Below are 25000 nucleotides of genomic sequence, written 5' to 3'. Positions count from 1 at the left end.
TGGTCACCATTGACTGAATCCTCATTGTGCAGCGCAATATCGTATTGGCTGGTTTAAAATTCTGAGTAGAGGACGCAGTTTAGCTCACCTTCATGCAATGGATGCCGCATTCATCAGGTAAAGCAATCCCATTCTTTGTTGAGAGAAATAATTTGTCCGAACTTTATATCTATTTTGAATATGATGGCTTGACTGTGTGACACCACCACCACAGTCAGTTTAGTCCTCATGAAAACCACCCCAACTAGCCATCAGCTAATTTGCATTGTTTCCACCGTACTTGGGTGATTCATCTTCGCCTAATAAATATTCATGATGGTTCATTTCCACCGACTCATTATTCATGGTGGTCTACAGTTCCACCATTCAGGTAATCCCGTCCTTTTTCTCTCAACCAATCAACGTTGACGACATTACATTGTGACTTTATAAATATGGGTTTGGTGCTTCTTCTTCATGTGCTTGTGGTTTTATCCTGAGGAGTGCATGTCGAAAAGCTTTGATAATGTCAATTTTATTGAAATGTGTATATATATATATATAGAACCAGAGAAATGCATTCGTGACTTAACTGTGTTCATCAGGCACTAATTTTTTTATATTTTTTTGGTTACATTGACCTGATTCATCGATATCTAGATATGGGCAAAATAATTAAAATAAACGACGTAAATACCTGGCTGTAAGTCCAAGGGGAGTGGTGTATTGGAGGCATGTCTGCTCTGTTCGGCTGGCAGTTCGAATTTCCATTTTAAATTTTGATAATTTTGTGATTTTCCCTTCCAGCTCTAACTGATAATTTAAAATAAAATAATTTATGTTGATTTCCTTTTTATTGATGCGTGTTGAGTTCTGACTTCTGATTTACAGTATATATTCAGTCGGAGCATAAAATATATTTCCCCGACCTCTCCCACCATCCCATCGCCCCTCTGCCATTCCCCCATCTCCCCACAACCCCCAATCTACCTTTACCCCCACTATCCCACACCCACCATAACCCCCTTCTCTCATTCCTGGAGCAAGCAAGCAAGCATGGTCAAAGAAGCCTTGCCTCTGCAGCGACGTGCGGTGAGGCACGCATAGCGCACCGATCCGCACGAGTGGAGATTGAGTGGAGATTGATGAACGTGGCTGTTTGCAGTGGTTTTCGCAGAAATTTAAGTTTGGGGAGGAGGGGTATTTTACCCCAGAGATTTAAGTTGGGGTGTATGTGATAGCTTACTGCTGAGTTCTAGCGGGTGTTTGGATATTTTTTTGAGGGGGGGGGCTGGGGTGTCAAGAAATCTGTGGCTGTGAGGCCGGTGTTGATTCCACCGATGTGTTAGCATCGTGCATCGGCAATTCCGCTGCACAGATTCTTTGGTACGTCTGGGAAATAAATGCAGGGTTATTCAATGCTAAATGATGTGAAAATATCGAATTTTTCTGCTTGTCCATATAGATTTATTTCGTCTACATAGATTTATGTGGGTGGAGGGGTGCATAGAGGGAGGGGGAGGGTCAGGTGTTTTTTGGAGAAGCAGGTCCCAGTGCAAAACCATCCTGGAGAAAGTGAATACTCTTGATACCAAATTTGGGCACCATGTGTCAAAGGATATGACTGGTAAATTATAAGAAACACACACAGTGAGGGGCAATGGGGGTGATGGTTGTGGCAGGCGCCTTCCTGGGGGAGTGGACACTTCACACCAAGTGTGAGTGAGCCCCATGGGTGAAAGGGTGTATCCGGTATATGTACTGTCATGGGCAAAAATATTGGCACCCTTGCACTTTTTTCAAAGAACTCACAATTTTCTCCAAAAATAAGTTGAAATTGATCAAAGTATTTTGTCTCCACAATTCTTTATTTCACTGTTAATATTACAGAACCTTTGTTTTTGATTCAGAACTTAATATATCCTTTTAAATCAGAAAATAAAAATAAATGGCATTGACAAAATTATTGACACCCTTGAATTAATATTTGGTATCACGGCCTTTGGACAAAATAACTGCAGTCAGGCACTTCCTGTAGCCATGAATCAACTTCCTCCACCTCTCTACTGGTAGTTTGGCTCACTCTTCATGTACAAACTGCTCCAGTTCTCACAGATTTGAAGGGTGCCTTCTCCCAACTGCTGTTTTCAGATCTCCCCACAGGTGTTCAATGCGATTTAGTTCTGGACTCATTGTTAGTTACTTCACAGCAGTCCAGCGTTTTGTGTTGAACCATTCCTGGGTGCTTTGTGAAGTGTGTTTGGGGTCATTGTCCTGCTGCAAGACCCATGACCTTCGACAGAGACCCAGCTTTCTGACACTGGGTTGAAAATTGCGTTCCAAAATTCCTCCTTGGTAATCTCCTGATTTCATGATGCCATGCACACGTTCAAGGCAACCAGTGCCAGAGGCAGCACATCAACCCCAAAACATCACTGAACCTCCTTTGTGTTTAACTGTCGGGAAGGTCTTCTTTTCTTGGAAGGCTTCATTTTTTTTCTGCAAACATAGAGATGATGTGCTTTCCCAAAAAGCTCTAGTTTGGTCTCATCTGTCCAGAGGACATTCTCCCAGAAGGATTTTGGCTTGCTCATGGATGTTTTGGCAAACTCCAGTGATGCTTTCTTATGTCTCGTTCAGAAGTGGGATCCTCCTGGGTCTCCCACCATATAACCCCCTTTCATTGAGTTGGCGATGGATGGTGCGAGTTTAAACTGTCGAACCTCGTGTCTGAAGGTCAGCTTGAATCTGTTTGGCAGTTGATCAAGGTGCTTTCTCCACCATTCCAACAATCCTTCACTGCAATCTTCAATCAAGTTTTCTCTTGTGGCCACGTCCAGGGAGGTTGGCGACAGTGCCATGGGCCTTAAACTTCCTGATAACATTACATACGGTGGAAACGGGAACATCAAGGTCTCTTTAGATGGACTTTTAGCCTTGAGATTGTCTATGCTTGGCTGCAATCCTGTGTCTGACCTCAGACAATTTTCTGGTTTTCTTTCTTTTCTCCATGCTCATTGCGGTACACACAGTGACACAAAACAGCAGAATGACTCCTTTTCTCCATTCAAACTGGTTGAATGAGTGATTTTTATATTGCAGGTACCTGCATTTCACCGCAGGTGAGTTCGATTCCAAAGTAAAGGAGAATCATCTGCTTGAAATCTCATAATTTCTAACAACTTCTAAAAGGTGCCAGTAATCTTGTGTGGGACATTTTAGGATTTCTGTGTGGAATAAGCAAAGATTTCGTTGTTTTTTTTCAGCTTTTTCTGTTTTGTTCCACTGCAAACCAAATAAATACATATGTGGATACCAAAATATATTTTTTAATTTCAACAACTTTCTGGAAGAAATGATGTATTGTTTTAAAAAAATTGCAAGGGTGCCAATATTTTTGGTCATGACTGAAAGCAAACAAACGTGGTATGGGGGGTGGGATTGAGGTTTTTTTTGGGGGGGGGGGTTGTCGTGCAAAACCCCGCTGGGGGAGTGAGCAGTCTTCTTGGCAAATTTGAGCCCCGTAAGTCAAAGGTCAAAAGGAACAAACACCCACACCAGGGGGGTGATGGGGGTAATTGTGGGGGTTGGGGAAAAGTACAAAACTATCCTGGGGGAGTGGACACAATGCCAAGTGGGAATGAGCCCCATGGGTAAAAGGGTGTGCCTGGCATATGGAAGCAAACACATGGGGGAGGGGTGAAGGGGTTTGTGGGGGAGGGGTGAAGGGGTTTGTGGGGGAGGCTTATACTGCAAACCTCCCTGGTGGAGGGAACAGTCTTCATGGCATGTTGAAGCCAGATGGGCCAAAAGGTATGGCTGGCAAATCAAAATACACATATACATACTCACACTGTTCTTGTCCCCTAACCAACTCATCCCCTTAGTTTTGTCATAACTCAACCATAACCTTTTGAAATACTGTGCTATACAGTCATCCCCCATTTATCGCGGGGGTTACGTTCCAAACCCCCCCGCGAAAAGTGAAAATCCGCGATGAATGGACGCCTCCCCCAAAAATGCCTAAAAATGCCTATTTTTTTTTATAAACGCGGTGTATAAACACGATTGGGTTTGATTTGTATCGAGTGCATAATAAACGCTGGGTGGTGTATTAACACGATTGGGTTTTATTTATATTGAGTGATTATTAAATGCTGGGTGGTGTATAAACACGATTGGGTTTGATTTATATCAAGTGAATATTAAACGCTGGGTGGTGTGCAAACACGATTGGGTTTGATTGATATCGAGTCAATATTAAACGCTGGGTGGTGTGTAAACACGATTGGGTTTTATTTATATCGAGTGATTATTAAACACTGGGCGGTGTATTAACACGATTGGGTTTGATTTATATCGAGTGAATATAAACCTTCCTCTGGCGCTTCGGTTCCTTGCCAGAAGCCTTAGAAGGTGCAAGGTGTTTGGGCGGCATCGTTGGGCTTGGAGAAAAAAACGTAGAAAATATTCGAAGTTCACAAGCGAAACTTTGTCTCGTGTGTTGTGTGACTGGTCGAGCACCACGCGTTATAATTTATTGCTTAAATAATTTATATTATTACCGCGATATACCGGGGGAATCCGCAGAAAAAATTAGTTAGGTTCCAAGGGAAAAACCACGATGAAGCGGGGGCGCGATAGGTGAACCGCGATATAGCGGGGGATTACTGCATATCGTTTTTGGCCCCATCTCTCAATGGTGAACAATCACTTCAATGCATATTTTTTAATTTCTGATCCAGATCTGGATCTTCACCAGCATCGAATCGATTCATCCTTGTCACACACACCCAATCTGTCCAAATTTCATCCGAATCTATCCACAACTTTTTGAGATATCCTGTTCACCGACAAACGACAGACAGAGGAGAAAACATAACCTCTGTGCCCCTTCGGTGGTAGATGTAATAATGTGATAGCCTCTTGTAAATAAAGTCAGTGCAGTTGAACACTGTGACTGAAGTCATTTTATGCTTGATTACCATTTTGCAATTCCTGAAAATAATGATCTGCTCACCGATTTGGGCTTTGAAGGTAAAATGGTTTTCCTTTCACGTAAGAGATCGAAACTGGTGATGGATATCTCAAGGGTCATGAACCGAGATATTATATCTTGCCTTTTCATTGTCCTTGTGTGTGCCTTACAGATGGAGCTGACATTCTGTGCTGGTGACATCATAATGGTTTATGGAGAGATGGACGAAGATGGTTTTTACTTTGTACGTCACTCTTGCTGTTATCTACCAACTTGGCGTTGTAAGAACATTTGTGTGGCACATTTTAGCTTAATCGTCACATTTTAGCTTTACAGCAAGGCTCATACCTTTTTACACATTTAAAAAAATGATATATTATTTGGTATATTTTAACCCCGATTCAACAATCATCTCTCATTGCAAAAATAATAAGAGGATAGGTCACATATGTACTGTAAAAGGTGGACACACATGGAAGAACTTGATATATTTTCCTTCTTTGCATCTTGTCACACTGAATGAGTTTCTGGAGCTGTGCACCTGTAGAATGCAATAATTTAAATTGACTCATAAACTACTGAAACATTAATTTTGAAATTTAACACAACTGGTATTCCTGCAACCGCCAGTAGTGACAGGAAGGGTCCTGTTTTATCCTGTCTGGGGTGTATACAGTAGATTGGAGAAGATCGTTGGCTCGGATCCGTTAGTCTGTGGGCGATGTGATAAGCATATAATATACCTTGAATGTCCGGTTTCCTCCCTTTCAGTTTAGTGTTAAACAGCAGTAGCGACTGTTTATAAATTTATTCATACGTGTTTGTGATTTATAATATTTTTTACTTCAGGTCGGGGTGTCCCATGAAACGCCGTAATAATATATTTATATATGTTAACAGAGAGTTGATCCAAGGAGGAAAAGCCCCTTGGGTAGGGGGATATTGTTGGTCTTAATATTGTTTTGTAATGACATAAATATTATGCTAATATCTTTGGTGGTGTTATTAATTTTGTAATTATAAGTGGCCTTGTGGAAATGCCAAGATAAGCTAAGTTGTAGAAGTTAACACAGATTTTGCCCAAGCTGGAAAACCCCTTGGAGGGCATGCAAATTAAGTCATGACAACCTCCATCATGCAACCCATAGTCATGTCAAATTTGGTTGAGATTGCATAAGTAATGACCAAATGTATCACGGTCAGACAGACAGACAGACACCAATTTGCATATTTTAGTATGATTGCAAGGTCTATTACACAGTCTTATTTATTGAAACAATTTGGTTTTATATCACCACTCGCAAGAGTACCTGTCACTTTGCTGATAGATTTAATGAAAAGAGAACATGTTGAACTTCACAAACATTCTGCTATATTCACTCTATAATTTGTCCGTGGTCATCTTCCATTTGTTTGAAAGTCAGCGAACATCGCTTTCATCAACCATCCTTTCTCCTGTCACTTCCGCTTCACTGCAAAGCTCAGTGTTGCATCCTTTTGTTTTAACCTCCACTTCATAGGAATGGAGGTGAAACTTTTTGAAGAATTCAAATTATTCTCACTCAGATTTCAACATCACCATAATGCATATTATCAAATTGTTTAACTTTCTTTATGCAAGAAGAAGATGATTTGTAGTACCAGATACCAACAGGTGGCGCGATACGATGTACGTTTTCATAGAGAATTGGGGTATGAACCCCACCTTGAACCCCTCCCCCAAAAATGCTACCCTGAAAGAAACCATATTTGTGGTATCTCAACACAACCTGCAAAATTTGGTTGGATTTGGTTCAGTATTTTTAGGTCATCTCTACCGAGATGACCTAATAAAGCTGGACCAAATGTCCGTCCGTCCGTCCGTCAACATTTTTTCTTTCCGATCTTGATGAAACTTAGTATGTGGGAAGAGGTCGATGAGTGTTGCACAACGATATAACTTTTGTCCGGGGTCAAGGTCACGAGGTCACGCAAGTTATAAAAATTGCCATTTTCAAAACCTATCTAGTCTGCCATTCTACAAGATATTCAGCAACTGTTTATTGATTATGATAGTAAAACATATTATCTTGTATCTAACCGGACAGATTTTTGAATTTCCTTCCCGTTTGATCGTCGCATGATCTGGAAGATGGCCAAAAACGCCGATGCGATTCGCAAAGAAGGAAGGAGAAATGAAATATAAATATAAATCACATTTTTAGCCTTTTATATTTATACATTTTCCGCCGAAGGTGCAAGATTTTCAAAACCCGAAATATAAACGTCGGCATTTATTTTCAAAATATAATTTTGTGCGCGCGCCAAAATGCCGAGTCATCTTGAACCAAACTGCGCAGTAGAATTGCGCAGTGTCTTCGGTCATAACTGAACATTGAAAACTTGTGGTATTATAGAGATGACCGTCACCCCCACTCGGGGGTAATTTTTTTTTTTAAGTTTTTGAAGCAAAATAAACTGATGACAAAACACACACAAACACACACACACACACACACGTATATGTTTATATATATATATATATATATATATATATATATATATATATATATATATATATATATATATATATATATATATATTTTGTTACGAATTTGGAATTCAATCGCACACAACATACAGGTTCCTTTAGTCAGCTATGTCAATAAGTGCATGTTCCCAAGATAGCTCACCTTCCATTGTTTAAATGTTTTGAAATCGATTAGATGCGCTGCGGATCGATTTAATAGTTAGGGAGCGAACAATGGAGACGGCCCTCCCCCTCTTCTGCGAAGAGGAAGAAGAACCCTGCGGTGACGTCAACAACTCCCTCCCACCCGTGGTTGAGCGGGGGGTGGATCACGAGGGCATGAGTCACTCCCAGTGCGGGGGAGGGGGTGCAAGGGATAAAGAGGACATCTTTTCTTTGTTCAAAAAAGAGTCCCATGGGAGTCCCGTGGTAGGGCTGAGTTCGTGAAAGTCCCGTGTAAAGAGTTCATGGGAGTCCCGTGGCAGAGTTCGTGAAGAGTCCCGTTCTGAGTCCTGTGTGTAGAGTTCGTGTGCTGAGTCCCGTGGGAGGAGTAAGCTTTTTTTGCTTCGGAGAGAGCAGTCGTTCAGCCGTCGGGTCCTGCTTGGCTTGAGGCCTTCGGAAGCTTTTTGCTTCGGCTGGCTCAGTGAGCTTCGGCTGCTGCTTTGTTTTGGAAGGAACTTGAGCCGGTTGTTCGGCTCGAGCTGCGAGTGGAGGTTCTTCCTCTTCTTCCTCTTCCTCTTTGTTCGTGGAGCTTGTCGTTCTCCATTTTGTTTGCTGGCTTGGTGCGACGCATCGGCCTCTTCTTGGAGTTGGTTCCTCGGGGAAGCGACGCATCGACAGGAAGGATCGGCGCCTCATCTAACCGGCACGTGTTGAGAAGCGCGGGAGGATTCGCGGGAGCTCTGAAAGGATCGCGGCGATTGGATCCAGCTCGCTCTCGCTGGAGCCCGGGTCCGGACAAGTTGAAGACCACACGAGGTGGAAAGGTTCGAGTCAAGCTCTGAGTTTCAGCTCACCTGTCCTCCGAGCTGGAGCTCATGATTAAAGGCCTCAGCCACAGTTTCTTGCGTGTGTGTGTGCGTGCGTGTGTGCGTGCGTGCGTGCGCGTACGTGTGTCCGTGGGCCCGTCTAATAAGTAGGAACTGCTGTTAAGTGTAAATGACTGTACATAATAAGTAGACGGTTGTAGTTCTTTTGTTGCTTGTATAATTGCATAAGTGTTTTGCCTTATTTAATTGCATACGTGTTTTATTATAATAAATGTCCTTGTGTGAATGTAAACCTGCTCGTTGCGTCCATTCCCTCATTGACTGAACATTTCGTGTGTTGAGAGTTAGAAAGCCGTTGGTTTGCCGTAATAGGGGGACATTTGGACCGACTGTTCTCGGCGATTACGCCACTCGGAATCGCGCACGGACAAGCTCGCCTCGGCGGTTTGTTCCGTACGAGATCCGTCGAGGGTGGAATACCCGGTAGTTGGATCACATGGGTATTTAGGTACATTGAAGATTGGCAATCGACCCTACCCCACGTGATCTGCCGATTGGTGTGTTTCGGTTCTTGTACAAGGAACCTTCTTGTACAAGTTTCGGTTCTCGGAGTTATCCGGGCGGCGATCTATATTCTGGTCGGGCAGACTCGACGGGCGGCCGACCCCCCCCCCCCTCCGGCCGTTACTATATATATATATATATATATATATATATATATATATATATATATATATATATATATATATATATATATATATATATATATACATATATATATAAAAATATATATATATATATATATATATATATAAATATATATATATATACATATATATATATATATATATATATATATATAATATATATATGCATGTGTATATATATATATATATATATATATATATAATATATATGCATGTGTATATATATATATATATATATATATATATATAATATATATGCATGTGTGTATATATATATATATATATATATATATATATATATATATATATATATATATATATATATATATATATATATATATATATATATATATATATACACATTTTGTTACGGTTGTGGAAATTCACAAAACACCATTCAGGTTCCCCAGAGATCAGTTATTTCGATAAGTACGTGTTTTAGGTTAGAATCCCTCCCGAGAAAATATATATATATATATGTGTATATATATATATATGTATATATATATATATATGTATATATATATATATATATGTATATATATGTATATATATATATATATATATATATATATATATATATATATATATATATATATATATATATATATATATATATATATATATATATATATATATAAATATATATATATATATATATATATATATATATATATATACACACACACATTTTGTTACGGTTGTGGAAATTCACAAAACACCATTCAGGTTCCCCAGAGATCAGTTATTTTGATAAGTACGTGTTTTAGGTTAGAATCCCTACCGAGAAAATACATATGTATATATATATATATATATATATATATATATATATATATATATATATATATATATATATATATATATATATATATATATATATATATATATATATATATATATTGCTGCGAATTTACGCCTGCCGGCGTGCGATCGGCCACATAACTCGAATCGCGACCGCGTCGCCCACCGGACGGACAATTCAGTCGTGACCCTCCTGGGACTACTGCCAGAAACCAGTCACGGGTGGGGGTTTAACCCCACCACCACCCAGTCTGCAGTCCACCCGCGTGAGATAGGGTAAATCGCCGAAAGTCGATATACCTATGGTACTCGCACGGGTAATCTGCCAAGGGATGGGACCACGCCACAGGCCGACTCCGGACACGAACCGCTTAAGCGGGTCGTTCCGTGTTACAGGGATAACCGAGCGGAGTTATCGACGGCCTTGATGGTTCCGATTAATTTCCGGGATGTTGAAACCCACTACGAATCCCTTACGTGATGCAGGATGGAGAGTCAATTAAAAAAAGGAGACGAAGCAAAGCGGAAACAATTGGACAAGCACATTTATTCTGCACCACATGGCAGCACGGAAGGCATGTATTATACAGTAATACACCAAAAGCAATACACAGGAATACAATAAAACCAAAGAAACACACGTATGCAGGGGTAAAGAAACAGAAACAATGCACGAACGCAGAACTACTACCGAATAGGACTTAGACACGGCAACACTTACACAGTTTTACTTCACAGACTGGCTCCACCCACAGACATTTACACAAAAACCCCAAAAGAAAAGAAGTAGCGACTTCCCTGGGCGCGTCATCCAGCCTTGGCGACCGCAGCCTCGAGTCCCCCGGCGCGGTGCACCGAGCTCGTGCCGCGCGTAGCTCGCGTTGTCCGCCCGACAGCTCGGACGGGGTTTTTGGGGGAACTGGAGTGGGTTTCGCCGCTATCTCGGTGCGGACGGGGTGGGGAATGGCAGGCGCTCCGTCCAGGGACTGCACCTACTGGCTTGAGAAGCCCCTGCTCAATCGAACTACGAACAGAACGGACGATGCACACACAGTACGATCCTTGATCCGACAGTCTCGAGCCTCTCCTAGTTTTCGAGCTTCTCCCAGGGCGATCCGATGCACACACAGTACAAGGACTCTCCACCCCTCGACAACCGATCGAACAAGAGCCCAACTCGAACCGGGACAAGGGAACAACCAACAACCAACTCTTCACATCCACCCTTTTGTAGGGTGGGGCTCCGCCCTTCGCCCCACCCCGTTTCTGGCTCCACCTCCCTTCTGGAAGCTTCCCAAAAAGGGGCTTGCCCTCTCGTTCCCCCCTCCCCGCACCGTGCGGGGGACGAGGAAAGTCAGTTTTGGCTTGGGGCCAGGGAATTATTCCCCCAAAATCAGGCCCCACCTTTTTTCACCTTTGACCTCTGGCTCAAATCGCACCTCCCCCATGCCAAAGCGCGGGCGTTTTGGGCAGGAGATCTTGGCGGGAGATATTCAAGCTGCCACTCCGCTCCGTTTCATCCGTCCCGCGGAGATCGTAACCGCACTGTGCTCGTTGAATGGCAAGTGGCGAAGATATGGTAGCGTAGTTGTGGAAGGTGGCGTCGTGGTGGGAATGGCGTGATTGTTGAGATGTTGGTTGTGGCGATGTTCGTTGTTGTTCTTGCACCAAATTAACGACAGCAAAAGAAAAACGACTAACTGAAGAATCGCAGCCCGAATGGATCACATATATATTCCCTCTATACAACGGGTTTGTGCGAACTACACATGAACTTACCGATATATCTCACCTGAGGACCCTTTATGGTGTAATGCGAATTTCTACAGCCGTAACAATATATATATGTATGTATGTGTGTGTGTATATATAATATATATATATATATATATATGTATATTTATTTATTTATTTGTATGTGTGTGTGTATATATACATATTAATTGGTATCCTATTAATTATTCAGAAACATTGGTATCCCCAAAGCTTGGGGAACGTGTGTGAAGTTCCCCTCAATCTGTCAAGCTGTTCTGGAGAAGAATTTTTTTTAAAGATTTGAGGGTAAATCCAATATGGCTGCCAAACCATGTGACCTATGATGTCATCGTTGGACAACTTTTTGACTTCATGGATCAGTGATCATAACCTGTCAAGTTTCCCCTCGATCTGTCAATCTGTTTCAGAGAAGATTTTGAAGTTTACGTTAAAAAACAATATCGCTGCCGAACCACGTGACCGATGACGTCATCAAATTTTTTTCCCCCCCATACAATTTATCCCGAGATCTCCTTCAAAATTTTCATACTGATCGGATAAAGCGTTCGACGTATGCAAATATGATGTCATAACGAAGCCATCTATGACATCATAAAAAAAATCACACTTGTTTCCCATGGCCAATACTTCACACGTGTCATTTCCATGGAATGGTTTTGGAGATAGAGGTCCAAAGTTTTTCCTTGTTTCCACCATGGCTGCCACACCACATGACATATGATGTCATAATTATCAAAACATACCACATGAGTAATCACACAACATATGGTGATAATTTCATGTCAATCGGTTAAGCGGTTGCAGAGAAAACTGAGAAAATTATCATGGACTAACCGTACGTACGGCCAACTCGGAAACATAATGCCACCAGCGACTTCGTCAGTGGGGGCATAAAAAAAACCCCAAAATTCCTCAGTCTCATCACTTCAGAAGTCATCGAGAGTGGTTTGCTTCAATATCTTTTAATTAACCTTGAACTTTTATGAGTTTTGTTATGTCCCTCGAGCTATTGCATTGTCATTTAATGACATTGTGTTCCTGCCTTCGATGAAGAAACTTAAAACCATTTCCTGCATTTTCAACTGTTTGTCTGAGCAGTATTTTAAATACAGAATAGGTGCACATTTAACCAACAATCAATTTTAGCTCGCCTGTTCAAAGAATAGAGAGCTATCGCGATACCCCCGGCGTGAGCGTGAAAATGTTAATTTTTTTTTTTTGTATTACGGAAAAACTCCTCGACGGATTTCGACGAAACTTTGGTGGGGGGGGGGTAGGTATGGTCCAAGGATCATGCCATTAGATTTTGGACTTGGTCCCCCCCCCCCAAAAAAAATTGTTAGAGAAAAAAAAAAATTTTTTTGCATTTCTACATGTTTTAAGTGATTTCCAACCCCCCCCCCAAAAAAAATTGTTAGAGAATTATAAAAAATATTAATTATTAGACTCGTCTTAAAAACGATAAATGTATAAACAGGTGAGCATTGGGTGCCTTTGACACCAACTCTGGTTTCTCTGAGTATTTTGCATGGAATTACATCTCAGTGTTTTTAAAATATGGAAGAGGTTTTTCCAAAGACAGCAATATAAAATGTAAAAAACATTATATTCAGAATGTATGAGGTGCAAATGACCAGGACATGCATGTCGGTCGAAGCAATGTTTGAGAAGGTTCATGGACAGCCACATATCATTTTCAGAGTTGCAGAAAAGAACACACCATCAGGTTCAATGGAGTGAAAGTAAATAATTAACCTGGTGTTAAAGTCTATTTTAATGATACTTTGTTATTGATTCCAAGGTATAACCAATATATCTCCTTGCCCACTCACTCCCTTCCATTAGGGGGAGCTTAATGGAGTCCGGGGTTTGGTGCCATCAAACTTTTTGGAAGAGGTTCCTGCTGATGTCGAGGTCAGTGTACTATGCCCTGTGATGTATTTCTGTCATTAGTGTAAACTGTGGCAAAATTTGAAATTCCTTTTCATTCATTGATATGGCAGTATTCTTGCATTGCTTTTTCAATGTTGAAGTCTCATGTGTCTCTTTTTGTATCTATTCAACCCTTTGAGAGTGGAACTGTGGTGTGAACACTACGTAATATTTCACCGACCCTCTGAGGACTCTTGTATTATTTGTTTAAATTTAGATTCTCAGCTGCCTGAGCAGGGGTGGGAAAACTGACGTGGCTCGTGGTCAATGAGGGTGTCGCAGGTCGTGGTCGTTGAAGGCAATGCGGCTCGTGGTCATTGAGGGGGACACGGCTGAAGGTTGAGGGAGACGCAACTTGAGGTCGTTGAGGGCAACACAGCTCTTGGTCTTTGGTGACACGGCTCGTGGATGTTGAGATGTACGCAGCCCAAAGTCGTTGAGGGGATGCAACTCAAGGTCTTTGAAGGGGAAGGGGCTCGACGTCGTTGAGGGGTAGGCGGCTCAATGTCGTTGAGGGGCTCGAGGTCATTGAAGGGGATGAGGCTCGAAGTCTTTGATGGAGACACGGCTCAACGTCTGAGGGGGATGCAGCTTGAGATAATTGAAGAGGACCTGGCTTCAAAAAGTCCCCTTTGCAAACGAGACATCAGAATGCAGATCTAAGCAGATGAGAGGAAACTAGTACGGATTCTCAGAACTCCAAGGCCAGGAAAGGTGCTTTGTTGATTGAGAGTGGCTGAAGTTGATAGACTGCTGGTATGACATTGTGCTGGTTGTGATGGTGAATGTTGTTTTCATGGTGAGCAACTACAGGTATAAATATATTCCGGATTCTCAGACTTGCTTGGGCTGTGCCATGCTGAGCCAGTGTGACCCTGGTTTAACGTTTGTGTCCACAGTGTGTGTTTCCGTGCACTCCTGCATTACCAACCACCTGTGGGAGACATTCCTTTTCTGCCTGATAAAATAAGCAGGTTTTGACTTTGGACCAGTACACTATGAAGTACCTTAGGTACTCAGGTACCCACAATCTTTCCCTTCAATGTGCACTCATTTGTAATTGACCTTGGGAGCAATGCGTACTGAAACCATGACAGGAAATCCACAGCCTAACCTTCTTTTTCGTACTCTCGCCTTCTTCATAAACTAACGTATTAATTTCAGTTGTTCTGCTCCTGTGAAAGAAACTCAATGAAAAAAATTGGCAAAATCCCCACCCCTCCACTCTCTGTGTTATTAGGTCAGCTGGCTTCTTCTTCTTTCGGCTGCTCCCGTTCGGGGTCGCCACAGCGGATCATCCGTATGATCCGCATAGTGATTTGGCACATGTTTTACGCCGGATGCCCTTCCTGACGCAACCCTGGTCGCCTCTTACGACACAGGGATATGGTACACCTATTTTAACCGGGGTATACACTGGCCCAGTATACTGGTACTCATTTCGCCGACCTCGGAAGGATGACAGGCTGAGTCAACCCCCTGGTGTATTAATTCAGTGGCCGAACGGGGTTTGAACTCAGGACCTTTTGGATCCTAAGCCGCTGCCCTAACCACTGCGCCAACACCAGGCTCAATTAGATCAGCTGGCTGACCTAATAAAATCGTTTGATGTCCTCCTGTCTGTCTGTCTGTCTCCTGTCTGTCAACAATTATTATTTTTCTATGTCCTCCGAGACGTCTTGGCCGATTGAGTTCTAACTTGACACGATGATTATTCTAGTTGCTCTCTATAGATCGTCTGAGCCCTTTTTCGCATTTTCTACTCGTGGTCAAAGGTTACAGGGTCATCGAGTGCAAAATGACCGATTGGTCAAATGGTCCATAAGGAAGCACCAGACTGCTATAATGCATAATGTGTTTCATAGGGATTATTAATAAGATTTAATTTGACCAACTAGTTTCTCGTTACCTCTGTCGTCTGGCCCTGTTTATTGGGCAACATGAGGTCGGCTGACTTCAACACAGCTTCGCGCAGTTATTTTAAGTTCCATTTAAATTCTGTTTTCACTTTTCATAGTCCCTAAGGTTGATTAACACTCGGTTGCATCAAATTTTGTGAAAATTGAATGTTTATATCCTCGGTCTGTGTGGAATGCATTTCAGCAAGGGGACGCTTCCATTGGCTTCCATCTGTTTCCATGCCATATAACGAGGCTATCTTAAGTTCTAGTTGATTTCTGTTTTAACGTTTGGGACCTTCTGGTGTAGCTACACGTTTAATGAAGATAATTTTCTTGCAAATCCACTCAGAAACACACTTTTTTAATGAGGAAAATATATTCAATTCAAATAACCGTGAGATTCTGGAAGGGACACCACATGCTTTCCGTTCACTGCTTCACCTCGTAACCTGTCCTCCTGAGGGACTGCTTATTCGTAACGTCTGTGAGATTAATGTTTATATTTTAGATGGTTTGGGGATGTGCTCTGCAAGTATCTGAAAGAATTCCGGTGAAAAACGGATATTTTAAGATTTTGTTAAAACATTTCACCCGTCAGCGAGCTGCCTTGTGTCACGTGATAACGTGCAAGCGCATTGACGCATCACATGATGCTAATACGTAGTGTGCGTGACAACGTGTAGTCTATACAGGTAAGACTCGTCGATTTCCTTCCTTTCAACCTTAAAACGGCCACTCGGTAACACTTGTACAATCGACCTTTATATTATATTAAATCTTTTTTTAACAGCCATTTGTTGTAAACATTTGGTGCTTTCTTTCTGTAACTCCTGCTTTTACGCCTAAAGTAAAAATAGCCTCTCCTGCGTTCATATTTCTATTCCTTCTATGAATACAGATCATGCTGGACACATGTCAATCACAACCCACTTCCTGTTTCAGACTTTTGGCAGGAAAACTAGTTCCAGTTTCTCAAAATTCCTATAAGGAAGTCCCGATTTTTCAATGGCCTATATCGAAAGTCTCTATCCTCTTTCACCCTTAGGTTGATCGGCGGCATATTTCGAAAACTTGTGTGTGTTAATAAGAGCAAGGAAGAATTTTGCATACTCGAGGGGGCATGGCGGTAAAAACGTTAAGAATTAATGGTCCATAAGGAAGCATCGGACGGCTATAATGCATAATGGGTTTCATAGGGATTATGAAGAAGATTTAATTCGACCAACTAGTTTCTCGTTACCTCTGTCCCTGTTTATAATATCCAGTTTCCATTCTAGATAGTATTGAGCTGACCGTCAAACCCGCTCGGGTGTATTATGTCAATTTGTTTCTGTGTATGTGCTGTAGTTATCTCCAGAATTTAGAATTTCGTACTGCGTAAAAATTAATCTGTGTCGGAGTGGTGACCCGTCCAGGATAGTTATTAATTGAAGATAATTAATGGCCTTATTTAATTATATCCTTTATCAGGCGCATCCTCGGTTAAAGCCTGGTGTTGGCTTAGTGGTTAGGGTGGCGGCTTGGGATCCCAGAGTCCTGAGTTCAAGCCCCGTTGGTTGCTGAATTAACACCAGAGGGTTGACTCAGCCTGTCATCCTTCCGAGGTCGGCGAAATGAGTACCAGTGTACCGGTCCCGGTGTATGCCCCGGTTAGAATAGGTGTACCATATCCCTGTGTGTCATAAGAGGCGACCAGGGTTGGCGTCAGGAAGGGCATCCGGCCATAAAAACATTGCCTCAAGAAAAAGCCCAACCCCTGCACAGCAAGGAAAAATGGCTGTAAAAACAGTCATTATATAGGCGCATCCTCGGTTACCTCACTGGAGTCTTAATTCATCATTTTGTTTAGCCTGCTCAGCAATGCCTTGAGTTGTAACAGGCCACAACAATTTATTGATGATAAAGTGCTCAAAATCTTGTTTTTTCACTTTCTTCACTGATATCATTGAATGCCTGATCTTCCTACCTACAAATTGCTGTGTACATGAAATGGCTTCTTCACTTGCTGCTTTTCTTGGACCGGGCGTAGTGGCGTGCACCTGTAATCCGGCCTCTCGGAGGCTTGGGTTGGAGGATCGCTTGAAGACGGGAGCTCTGCACTGGGCCGCGCTATGAGAGGGTGTAGGGCAGCCCGGAATCATGGCGAAACCCAATCCTTATCCCTGTGTCGTAAGAGGCGACCAGGGTTGCGTCAGGAAGGGCATCCGGCGTAAAACCTATGCCAAATCAGTATACAGATCATAACGGATGATCCGCTGTGGTGACCCCTAACGGGAGCAGCCGAAAGACGAACAACAACAACTTGCTGCTTTTCTTGAAAGAAAGAATTGTTTTGATTGATTGATACATCACTTTTATGAGTGCTATAGTTTTCAAATTAGAACCTTGGAGCGATTTCATCTATCTATAATTCCAGCAATCTCTGTGTGTCTGTCTGCCTGTATGTGTGTCTGCGACCGCCGTTTCTAGACAACCCCTGGTCCGATCTAATTGAAACTTGCCAGGAATATTGCTGGGGACCTGAGGATGTGCCTTTTCAAGGTTTGATATTAATCGGACAAGCGGTTCCCAAGTTACGGCCATTTATTTGCCAACCAATGACAAGACACGGTGCTTTGACGTCACGATTTTTTTTTTTTTTTTTTTGCACGTACGGCGACGCACATACGGCCACACACTACGGGCATGCAAGAGCGAAGGAACGGCCTGTGGTTGTTGTTTCTGTGGTTTGAAAGTTCCCCCCCCTCCCCATGCACGTACGGGCACGCACCTACGGGCATGCACTAGTACATTAAATTATGCAATTTTTCATGATCTACTCTCATGGAATAATCCATAAGAATTAATGTCAATGTGCGTCCGTCGGTCCGTCCATCCATCAGTCCATCCATCAGTCCATCCGTCTCCTCCATATATCCAAAACCATGAACACACCAGTACACAAACACCACACAAAACAAGTCCTGGTGAGGGTCTGCAATCTCTAATTGCTCTTTTTCTTTATTTATGCATTGTTTACTGCATTTTGAGGTTTTTATTTAGGTCTTCAACCTTAGAAGGTGGACATTTTCCCCGTTTGGAACATAAACCAGATTTTAACATGTTAAATATTGCCCATATAACATGTTTTTGGAGAACACTGCATTTCGTGCCGTGTTTTGGAACACATCCCCCATGTTATACGACAGGGGCTACTCACCTGCGTTGACCCCGCATTGTTCTGCGGTGTCAGATGTTTGCTGGCTCACTGAAAAAATGTAATTTTATTTTACACCACATTTCCCCTTTTTGTGCGATCTTTCATTGTATGACCCGTCACTTCAGTATATGTATATATATATATATATGTATATATATATGTATATATGTATATGTATATATATATATATATGTATATGTATATATGTATATGTATGTATATATATGTATTGAAATAAGAGCGAGAGATGAACCTTCAGAGTTTAGGCTTTATTCCATTTGATTGGAGCCGCTTCTGTGGGCACACCAGGAAATACAGGTTCAGCTAGGAGTACATAAGCAGAAACGTATACATGTGCAGTTAACCATTGCAGACAATCCGCGTAAGCACGGAGTTCGATATAATCTCCATTCTCACCAGTCAATGAGCACCTTCAGTTAACGAGCATCAAGTGGACAGCCGATGTCAATAGCAATGCCCCGGGGACAATCACTCGTGCCGCAGAGAGACATCCCCTTATACGCGAGACGCACAACATGTGATCCCGCGTCATGTCCCTCGATTCACGTTAATTCACCACATTCTCCTCACCTTTAAAATGTAACTAGGGGCCCATCTTACACACCATGATTGCTTTAGCACTATAGGAGTATACATTTCAAGCAACACGGACTAATTGATCTACAGAAGCATACATGCCAAGCAGTGATTATTTTGAGTTGTAGGAGCATGGAAATGAGCATCGATATATGATATAATGGGCATATAGGAGCATGAGCAGCGAGAATGCCAATAATCCCCTTTACAGATTGAGTCGTCGAGGGGGCCTTATTCGTCGACCTCTCCGGGAGTAAACGGCAGTTTCACTTGAGGGAGACTCCCGATCCTCTTGGTGAGCCTCGACTTGTGCCGGGGATGACTCCTCGATCGCTCTCGGGTGGAACGCGGCAGCCCCGTCGCCTGGCGGAGTTCCTGGGGGGGAAATGTCAGAAGGAGGAGTGCCAGGAGGTGGTGTACCGGCGGGAGGAGGTACCTGAGGGAGCCAGATGGCGAGACCGACACAGTGGTCTCCCTGCCATCCGGGAGCCTGACATGAGCATACTCTGGATTAGTGTCAATGAGTTCGACCCCTCCACCAGCGGTTCATACTTGCTTTGTCGTACCGGGCGTTTCATGAACACTGTTCCCGGGATGGGTCAGCCAGTTGGGCACCGTTTGACCGTCAACATAACGTCGTTGGTGAGTAAACATACGTTCGTGAGGAGTGGCATTTGTGGACGTGCAGAGCAAGAGCGTATGGAATTCCAGAGCGTCAGGAAGAGTAACCTCCCATCGCTCGGGGCCCAGTCCTCTCGATTTCAGCGCCAGAGTTACGGCTTTCCAAATTACTCCATTATACCGTTCCACCTGCCCGTTTCCCTGTGGGTTGTAACCCGTCGTTCGACTAGTTGCTATGCCGTGCTCTAATAGGAATTGTTTTAGCCCGGCCGACATGAAACATGGCCCTCTGTCTGAATGTATGTACGAAGGTCTCCCAAACATAGCGAAGAGGTCAGAGAGACATTTTACGACAGTGCCCGAGGTCATATCCGAGCACGGAAACGCGAAAAGGGAACCTTGAATATTCATCAACAACGGTGAATATGTATCTGTTGTCTGTTTCGGTCGGTAGGGGCCCTTTGAAGTCGATGTTTAGTCTCTCGAAGGGGAAGTAGCCTTGATCAGTCTGCCAGAAGCCGCGCCATAGAATCTGGGTTTTAGTTCAGCACAAACAGGGCATGAAGCATTCATTTGTTTAATATCTTCAACAGAATAGGGAAGATTTTGTCTGCGTGCAATGTGCCATCCTGGTTACCCCTGGGTGGCACAGAGACACATGGAGGTCTTGCAAAGCCTGACTGATTGTTGCCGAACTGTAGACCCGGGAGAAGGTATCTGCAGCAGGGTTTTCCTTCCCGGGCCGGTAAACAATGTCGTACCTGTAGCAGGCTAGGTCTATCCGCCATCTCATAATTTTTTCATTCTTAATTTTCCCGTTATTTTTCCCATCAAACATAGAAGCCACGGATCGTTGGTCCGTAACGAGCGTGAAGTGGTTTCCCAGTAAATAATGTCTCCATTTACGCAGCGCTTCGACGATGGCGTACGCCTCCTTCTCTATTGCCGAGTGTCTCTGCTCGCTTCTAGAGAGAGTTCTCGAGAAAGAAAGCGACCGGCCGCCCAGACTGATTAAGTGTTGCAGCTATGGCGTGATTTGAGCGTCGGTCTCCACCACGAAGGGCACCGAGCTGTCGATCGATAAAACCACGGACTTACTGATATCATCCTTGAGATCGTGGAAAGCTTTACGACAGCGGCATCTGGTGGAAAGTTTTGCAATGCACTAAGGGGATGTATTTTCTCGGAGTATTGCGAAATCCATCTTGCATAGTAAGCGAACATCCCGATCACCCGGCGCATTGTTTGCAAGTCCTGAGGTGGTGGAAGCTCACGGAGCGGGCGCAATCGCTCAGGATCAGGCTTAATTGTGCCGTCGGCTGTGTGTAGCCGAGAAGGTCAATTGACCTTGCCGAGAATACGCATTTCTCGTAGTTGAGAGTCCAGATTATATTTTCCAGCAATGCTCAAGAATCTGTCCAGATTCCTATCATGTTCCCTCTGATCCCTACCGCACACTGTGACATTATCCACGTAAACAAAAGTGTCTTCGAGGTTTTCATCTGAGATGATGTCGTCCATAACCCGTTGGAAGCAAGCTACTCCATTCGTGACACCGAATGGTATCCTTCTGAACTGGTAGAGGCGCCGCCCCTGCCTGGAATGCAGTGTACGGTTTGTCTTCCTCTCGGATGGGAATTTGATGATAGGCGCTTCGCAAGTCGATGGTACTGAATACCTTATAATTGGCCACGCGTTCGGACCATCTCATCTATGCGCGGCAGGGGTAGAGCGTCGAGTTGGGTGAAGCGATTGACGTTTGGGAATAATCGACAACCATCCGTTTCTTATGGTTCTGACTGCTGGTTACTAACACCTGTGCGCGCCATGGCGAATCGCTCGGTTCTATAATTCCCTCCTCCAGTAATCGCTTGGTTTCGAGTGATGAAATTCATGTCAGCAGTGGTATATCGCATGATTTGATCGCTATCGGTTTGCAGACCGGCGACAAGTTAGCGAACAGCTGGGGGGACGTCACCTCCGCGGTGGTCAGCGCATTTAAAATTAGACGAGGCTTGCTTCCTCCAAAGGGTATTTCGACGCTCGTGTGCTGCTTGAGGACATTATGACCCAGAATTACGTCTGCGCACAAATCACGAAGCACCAGCACCTTTACATCCCGATGCGTGTACCCTTTTACGTCCAATTCAACATTGCAGTACCCTCGTACGCGGGATTGTAGTGAGGTGGCGGCCATGCATACCGTATTGTCAGTCGGGTGGATTACCCATTTCCTGCCCTTCACTAGCGAGCTGTTGACGAAACTTTCAGAGCTACCGGTATCAATCAGTGCCTCAGCCATATGCCCGTTAATTCGCACGTTGATGATAGCCTTGGATAGATTCCCCGGGAAGGCTGCAGTCAATTTATTTTGCGAGTAGAGAGCCGCAGAAGTGGGTTTATTCCTCCTTAGAGTAGATTTACATACCCTGGCATAATGCCCTTTCTTGTCGCAATTCATGCATGTGGCATCTCTGGCGGGACATTTTTGACGAGGATGCCTTTTGTACCCACAAAAGAAGCATTTACCGACCGGAGCAGTTGCTGAGGAGTTTGACGAGGTCTGGGTATCCGGCTCCTCGGGTGTTTCTCCATCCCTCATGTCTGGCTGTGTCTGTGCCAGTGGGGTTCCTTGGGTTCCCATCGTAGCAGTGTTCATGAGCAGCATCGGTGTCCCAAATGACTCAGATTGCTGCTGAGCCGTATCCATCGCTCGAGCCTGATCGACTACCTTGTCAAGAGTGGGTTGCGCTTTCTCTAGTAAGCGTTGCCGTATGTGGGCTGATCTGAGTCCTTGGATGAATGCCTCCCGGGTCGCTTCCTTTCGGTGTTCCTCAGCGCTTACCGCCCGGAAGCTGCAGTCTTTTCCCAGCTGATTCAGAGCTTGCAGGAACTGATCGATTGTCTCCCGGCTGCTTGCGTGTGTTGAGAAGATGTCGTATGTATACCTCGTTCTTGGGCTTCACGTGGCGCCTGCAGCACGTCGATCGCTGCTTCGTAAGTGTCGCACCCCGAGAAGAGCCTGTACACGCCGGGCGAGACATGATTCACGAGAGCGGCAAATTTGTCAGCTCCCTCCGCGATGATGGTCAGATAGTGTGAGAAGGAGCAGAACCAATGTGACCATTTCATTTCTGCGTCAGTCGCGTTCGGGTCTGCGTCGAACCTCTCTGGTTTGTAGATCTTGTCCATCTTTGGTTGAGAGAGCCGAGAAAATCAAATGGAATAAATTGAAATAAGAGCGAGAGATGAACCTTCAGAGTTTAGGCTTTATTCCATTTGATTGGAGCCGCTTCTGTGGGCACACCAGGAAATACAGGTTCAGCTAGGAGTACATAAGCAGAAACGTATACATGTGCAGTTAACCATTGCAGACAATCCGCGTAAGCACGGAGTTCGATATAATCTCCATTCTCACCAGTCAATGAGCACCTTCAGTTAACGAGCATCAAGTGGACAGCCGATGTCAATAGCAATGCCCCGGGGACAATCACTCGTGCCGCAGAGAGACATCCCCTTATACGCGAGACGCACAACATGTCACACCGCGTCATGTCCCTCGATTCACGTTAATTCACCACATGTATATATATATATATATATATATATATATATATATATATATATATATATATATATATATATATATATATATATATATATATATATATATATATATATATATATATATATATATACACACGAGGTGTGTTCAAAAAGTATCCGGCCTTTGTTCATAAAAAATACTCATATCCAGATACAACAAACTTACACTAATCTCCTTCAAAGTAGTCCCCTTGGGCTGCCACACACTTCTCCCAACGGTTCTGCCACTGTCTGAAGCAGCCCTGGAACGCCTCTTTTAGGATGGCGCACAGCTGGTCCGTCGCATTCCGCCTGATGTCTTCTCTGGACTGAAATCTGATCCCTTTCAGGGGCATTTTCAGCTTGGGGAAAAACCAGAAGTCACACGGAGCCATGTCGGGAGAGTAGGGAGCCTGACGAAGCACAGGTGTGTTGTGTTTGGCCAGGAAACTCTATCAAATGTGAAGAATGGGTGGGTGCGTTATCGTGATGGAGCTGCCAATTGACTGCTGCCCACAGGTCCGGCCGTTTGCGTCGCACAGCATCATGAAGGCGACGCAGTACCTCTTGGTTAGTACTCTTTGGTGATGGTTGTGCCGTGTGGTGCGTACTCGTGATGAACCACGCCACTGGAGTCAAAGAAGACTGTAAGCATGACTTTGACATTGCTGCGGACCTTCCTTGCTTTTTTTTTGGCCTCGGGGATGTTGGATGCTTCCATTGTGATGACTGGAACTTGCTTTCTGGGTCGTACCCATAAACCCAGGTCTCATCACCAGTGATCACTGTGTTGAAGAAGTTGGGATCGCTGTTCACACTCTCCAGAATGTCCTGTGCGATCTCCAAACGGAGTTGCTTCTGCTCGATCGTGAGCAGCTTTGGCACGAACTTCGCTGAGATTATCCTTAAGCCCAAATCCTCAGTCACAATGGAATGAACGGATCCAATGCTGACGCCCGCCTCGTCTGCAAGTTCTCTGATCGTGATTCGACAATCCTGCATCAGCAGGGTCCTCACTTGGTCAATGACGATCTCATTTCGGGATGTTGAGGGCCTACCAGAATGTGCTTCACTTTCCACTGATGTGCGACCATCTTTGAAGCAGTTGTACCACTCTTTTATCTGTGTCGTGCCCATTGCTTCGTTCCCGAAGGCCTGTTGAATCTTGCGGATCGTTTCCACTTGGGAATCGCCAAGCTTTACACAAAATTTGATGCAGTAGCGTTGTTCAAGTTTTTCTGCAATTTTGTCAAAAACGAAAATCCGACGGCGCTCACTTGCACTTCCTCACTCATCGGCGGTCTGTCGGCGACTGACGGCTTCTGCAGGTGGGAAAATATTCACGCATACGAATTAGGATCGCCTACATACGTGCACCAAACCACGCCTCCCGAGCTTCATTTGTTTACACACGAAAAATTAA

At 43.7% G+C, this 25000-nt stretch overlaps 1 protein-coding gene across 16 annotated transcripts in view; it reads left to right on the top strand.

Annotated features, from left to right (window-relative positions):
- The window catches only part of RIMBP2 (RIMS binding protein 2), a 354432-nt gene that overhangs the window by 317418 nt on the left and 12014 nt on the right, over window positions 1-25000 (top strand). For 15 of the 16 annotated variants that reach the window (XM_085876872.1, XM_085876874.1, XM_085876878.1 and 12 more), the window contains 2 exons: window positions 5130-5201; window positions 13588-13656. In XM_085876872.1, the coding sequence (XP_085732998.1) occupies window positions 5130-5201; window positions 13588-13656 (141 nt within the window). Of the gene's footprint in view, window positions 1-5129; window positions 5239-13587; window positions 13657-25000 lie in introns of all 16 variants that reach the window. The other variant, XR_015057048.1, reaches the window with a different exon arrangement.

The sequence above is a fragment of the Eptatretus burgeri genome, chromosome 4 (assembly GCF_056783735.1).
Source record: "Eptatretus burgeri isolate ZD-2024b chromosome 4, Ebu_testis_v1, whole genome shotgun sequence".
Taxonomy (NCBI): Eukaryota; Metazoa; Chordata; class Myxini; order Myxiniformes; family Myxinidae; genus Eptatretus; species Eptatretus burgeri.
This window is presented reverse-complemented; position numbering and strand designations above follow the sequence as displayed.